The sequence below is a fragment of the Necator americanus genome, chromosome II, assembly GCF_031761385.1.
Source record: "Necator americanus strain Aroian chromosome II, whole genome shotgun sequence".
In the NCBI taxonomy this organism is placed as follows: domain Eukaryota; kingdom Metazoa; phylum Nematoda; class Chromadorea; order Rhabditida; family Ancylostomatidae; genus Necator; species Necator americanus.
The window spans coordinates 5,441,960-5,447,567 of NC_087372.1; the positions used below are offsets into that span (position 1 = coordinate 5,441,960).

Consider the following 5,608-nt stretch of genomic DNA (forward strand, 5'->3'; position numbering starts at 1 on the left):
TACATCATTTAAAAAATTATTATTTCATGTACTTCAGATTTATTTCTTGTGTCCTTTCTTCTCATGGTGCAACATGATGAAACACGCATTTACGTCGGGCTACTGATGTTAATTGTAAGTGAAAGATTTTCAAAAATAATACATACATCCAGAATAATACCTTAAATTCCAGATTGGAATCTTTGGAAGTATGGTGAACGTTCATAATGTTATTTTTATGTATTACTGTAGAGATTTTAGTTCCTCCTATGGCTATCTATGTATAGCACGAGGAATTTGCAATATTTTGAATTTGTTTCTGTTTGTTTTCTACACTGCTCCAACTACTATTTTGTGGGTGTTTTTTTTCAAATAATTCTATTTAGACTTCTAATTTGTATATAATCCAAAAAAAAGAACGTATCTTAAAGTCAGAACCATCGATAATATTACTCGTACTGATTAATAGAAGAAAACTACAGTATCCTAATACTTTACGGTCTTAGAGCCCATAATAATGATGCATTGGATCGTTCGTAAATTATCACTCTTTCAAGAAAGCAATTAAATAAATGAGTAGAATGAGATAACAACTTAGTAGCAACTAAATAAATAACTAAATAATATAAATAAACAACTAATAGAAATCGAAACGCGTATGGATTTATTTGCATGAATTAATAAGTATATTCGAATAGAAGGATAAAATGTTACTAACATAAAAGGATAAGGATAAAATAGGACGAGTGTAGCGCAGTCGGTAAGAGGTTACTCTGCCAGCACAATCGATCGGAGGTTGGAATCCGCCGTAGTGCTCACCAAGCCTTTCATCCCTCCGAGGTCGATAAATTGGTACCAGACTCGTCTGAGAGGAGAAAAACACTGACTTGAAGGTATAACCCCACGAATCTGAGGTGGTGCAGATTTCAGGTGGAGTATTCTTATAATGGATAGTAGATTATGGAGAAGAGGGTGATTCCGCCCATTTTTTCCTAATTACCGTAAAAAAACGGCCCGGACGATGCGGCGCCGCACAAGACTGGCGCGCTCCAGTCGAACTCCTTGTAGAAAATAGTGCGCCAGAACGCCTGAAGCCGTGTCTTTCGGACCGGTTTTTACCGCATTAAGAAGAAATGGACGGAATCACCCCCTCTCCATAATCTTCTATCCCGTATACAAATACTCCACCTGGAATCCGTACCACCTCCAATTCCTGGAGTGATGCCTTTAACGCCAGACACCTTATCCTTTATCCTACATATTCAAATAATAATTAATATTTAGCAACCTTTTCCCACCAGAAGATAATGTTGGAAGAATCGCAGAGTTAGTGGTGGGTATTCCATATGCTGCTATTCCTGTTATACAGTTAGGCGCTGCATATAACCGTGTGATCGCAATCTATTTACCGTTCAGCTACGATAAGCTTTGCAACAAGAGATTAGCATTGGTTAGTCCTGTTATATCCCCTATTAGTATCTATGGTAGTAGATTGTAGCATTTTTTTCTTACAAAAATTCCAATCGCTATAATTAAGATGACGATCGGATTGGGATTATGTTATGGCACATTCATTACTTTACACGAAATATTTGGTGAGATTTTAATTCAATGGTTTTTTTTTTCTCATTTAGCCCAGATTAAACAAAATCCTTAAAGACAGCAGCGTTCACGGCTTAAAATAGTTTTCTGATTTATCCACACTAATATTCTTATATACCAGAGATGTTCAACCGTAAGAAGGGTTGAATTAAAGAAAGCAAATTACCCAATTAATGCGCTTCCAATTGTTTATTTATTCTCTTCCTCCCTTCCCGCAAAACAGCGCACGTACAAACATAACATTATTGTGATTGAAGTGTTGAAGCCGTTTATTATTACAATTTTTTCTCGTAAGCAACAAACAATTATGTTTTTCTTCCGTTATTTTTCTATATTCATTCGCAAACTTCCTCTGGGAGGAAATTGTTGCATTTCTTGTTGTAACCAGTTGCTTGCTGAATTTTATCCTACAATATTCTGAGAAATAAAGCAGGAAATTTCGTGAAATAACGGGAAAAAGGATAATAATAATAATGAAACGCAAAAGTGGTGGCGGCCAGCTTTTAGCCATCAGCAGCCAACTGGTTACAGGATCCTAGTTCGAGGATCTATCGATAGCTATGAAACTGCACAAGAATCAAATAAATAAACCAGTGTTAAAATTCTACTGAAATTCTTCCTAGTCCTATGGTATCCTTAGCAATTCTTACCTATAAATACAGAGGATAAAATCAAACACTCTTTCTTTTTAGTGTGAGCGTTGTCCTTATGTGTTTGTCCATAGTTTTAGCAAAAAAAAATCCTAAATATTCAGCAAAATGCCGCTTTGTATACAATCCAAATATTTTATCATGGAATTATCTGGATTGCAAGCGCCAAGTGCTAGAGCTCAAGTTCATATATCCAGTAGTGATAATGGCAGCGATGACGATATTGATGAATTTGTTCACAGCTACACGAGTACTCGTCGAGGTAATTATTAAACTATTTATTAATGTAATCTTTGGCTAAAATTCTACGACATTCTTGTCCAGAGTCACCAATAAAATCAACGGGATTTTGCGAAAAAAAAATATTAGTTAGAAACTTGAGAAAAATAAATAAATCTACAGTATTCAATCCTTTTTTCGCAAATATTTCTTCTGTAATATACTGGCACAGGGAAAATTGTGCAGCAAACTTTGAAAATAATACATTTCCAGAGAATACGAAAAAAATCCACTTCACAGCAGAAGAAAAAGAATATCAAATTATTTTGGCAGGTATTTCCTCTTCGTCTCTCGTTAACCCCAAGGAATCTTTTCAAAGATAGCACTCATTTTATTTCAGGGATTCATTCAAGAAATGTTTTTCGCAAATGATTTGCTATGGCAAGATTTTCTTAGCAATCTTATGGGGACGAGATTGTGGTGGTTCGTGTCAAGTACATTGATGTGGGAGCTAGCGCATACATGTGATGGGTACTACTTTTTCGTTTGAGAAAAAAAGATCCATAAAAACAGAGTATACTAGTATTTTTTTGAAAAATTTAGACTTGCCTTTCTAATCTTCGACGAGAGAATGCGAAAGTCATTGTGGAACGTATGCACTCGGCGACTTTATCGTAAATCCCAACATTTCACAGCGAAGAATACCACATTTGTTGAAACTACCCGAAATCGTACGCAATGATCTAGACATCGTTCAAATCAGATATTTCATTTTTTCCCCAAAAATAGATAATAAATCTTTCTTTTTCTTGTTCTTATGATGACTTCACCTACCTAAATATCGGGACTGACTATGTAGCTCTTCACAATGGTTTACAAATACTACTTTTCTTGTTCCAATTGTTTTGACCTCATACATTTATAGACCTCCTGTGAATAACGATCGCCTACGAATTTAAGAGTCGATCTGGTGAATCGCAAATGGTCCTGAGCCGATTCTCACTGAAACATTATTTAAAATGAATCGATGATTCTAATTATCCTGTGCAACGGGACTGCTTAAGATGGTCATGAAAAAAGTACGGTATGCCCCAGAATTTCCTCGAAATTAACACATTGGGGTTACTTGAAGTGCTAATTACAAGTATAACATTTATCTTGTTTTAAAAAGAGCCACTCTTTCCAATCAATCCAATTTTACATGACTGAGCCTTTTTTTTTATCTTTTTGCCTTAGATCTAATGATGGGAGTGAAGCGGTAATAAAGTACAGATCCTACTTCGATATGATATTGAGGGATTTATACAAAGTTGTTTCCAGAGTGTGAGTTTACTATAATTATCGAACTCACGGAAAGATTTTCAAAGAAAATCCAAATCAATGGTGAAGAAATTTGACGTTATCGTTTCTCAGACATTCCCACTACCGTAAAGAGTAAAAATAAAGTGTTTGGCGTGACTAGTCGATGTGTCACTCAGTGTTTTTATCCTCCCAAACAGGTCCGGGACCAATTTATCGACCCCAAAGGGATGAAGGGCTTGGTGAGCACTAAGGGGGATTCGAAAATTCGATCAATCGTACAGACATCGGAACCACTTACCGACTGCGCTACACCCTTACTCAAAGACAAATCCGGCACCAATTTACCGAACCCGAACGGATGAAAGAGGCCTTTGTTGGCCCAAGCCGATTTCGAACCATCGATAGATCATGCAGATACAGCGCGAACTCCCAATCAACTGCGCTACATTCACCCTCTCACATTTATCTACCCTACTTCCACAAATTTAATTTTGTTATCGTTGCCTTAAATAACTCTAGTTTTCAGTGGTAGATTATTTAGTGAGTTTTGTATGGCGATACTGAATGTCGACTTTCCCTACCGTAACCTTCGAGAACGAGAGACGCTACAAAATTTATGTGAGTTTCGGAATCAGCGGGTCAAATCACACCCATACTTCTCACAGATTTTATTCAGTTTTCTAACATTTCATATAATTCCTATATCTAATTAATTCTGGTAATTGACGGTCTACACCAGTGATTATTCTTCTTACTTCTAACGGATCCAGCCTCTAATATCCTATATATCTCCTAGTAAACTGACGGCTTACACCATTAATGTACCGTATTCCAAATTAAAACAATGAAATTTTAGAGACGTTTATTAACGACCATTGCAAACGGCGATATCCACAACATATATGCATCTGTTTTAAATTATATGAACAAAACAAAAAGGCTCTGGGAGAATACCAAATATCGGCAAAAGCCGAAACAGTGTGAGCATTATGAATCGAGTGTTTGATTTTTAGGAAAACTACGATTCAAACAAAACAATCCATAATCATATTCAATCCATAACGCCCATACAAGACAGTCTATCTATCACAGAACGAGAGATAGTGGTGAGAGTAATTACTTCGAATATGGACAAACTGATGGCTTTCGAGCTTATCCACCCATTGGCCGTTCGCTCGCTACCTGGGCCGCTCATTTTGTGGTCAAAATTCTTAGTAACCAGGAGAGAAATTTGAGTCACGATGAAACGAGTCGAACATTGCTGTCAGAAGGCGCTTAACAGTATTCCAACTAACGCATATCGACTTGAAGCATTGAGCAAAAGCAAATGCGAGGGAACGAAAAAAAATCTACAGCAAAACGGGGAACTTTCAATAGGAAAAAGAGATGAGAGAACAGAGAACTGAAAAAAAAAAATAATGGAACAGAACGACCAGTATGAATTCAGTAATGAACATTTCTTAGTGCAAAAATAGCCGTAATAACATGACAACAACTTCGAAAATTTGAGAAACGCCACGACAAGGACGTTTTATGTGGATGCGTTAGTAATAAATAGAATGAATCATAAAGGAATACTGTGAATGGGAGGATGAAGTGAACAAAGCGAGAAAAAAATTCGTGTTAAAGCCACAAAACCACTATTATCAACATGTACATGTGGAAAACGAGAGATAGAGAGAAAAAAAAACAGTCAGCCGGGATCACGTCGACGCGGGAACGACAAGGACAAGGAACGAATGAATGACGAAGAAGACAACGAAAAAAAATACCTGCACATCGGGGAAGACAGACTCTTCGGAAATATATGATACAAATAATTGAATATGCTGAGCATCAAAGTGCAGCTACTACGA

The 5,608-nt window shown here is 36.6% G+C and overlaps 1 protein-coding gene across 1 annotated transcript; it reads left to right on the plus strand.

Moving 5' to 3' along the window:
• Nucleotides 1–925: 925 nt before the first annotated feature.
• Nucleotides 926–4,114, plus strand: RB195_016928 (uncharacterized protein; the record flags this gene model as incomplete). The annotated part of the gene is made up of 5 exons (XM_064183683.1): nt 926–951; nt 1,264–1,429; nt 1,517–1,574; nt 2,336–2,493; nt 4,034–4,114. 5 exons carry the CDS (start codon nt 926–928, stop codon nt 4,112–4,114), a joined length of 489 nt encoding a protein of 162 aa, XP_064039564.1.
• Between the last annotated feature and the right edge of the window lie 1,494 nt (nt 4,115–5,608).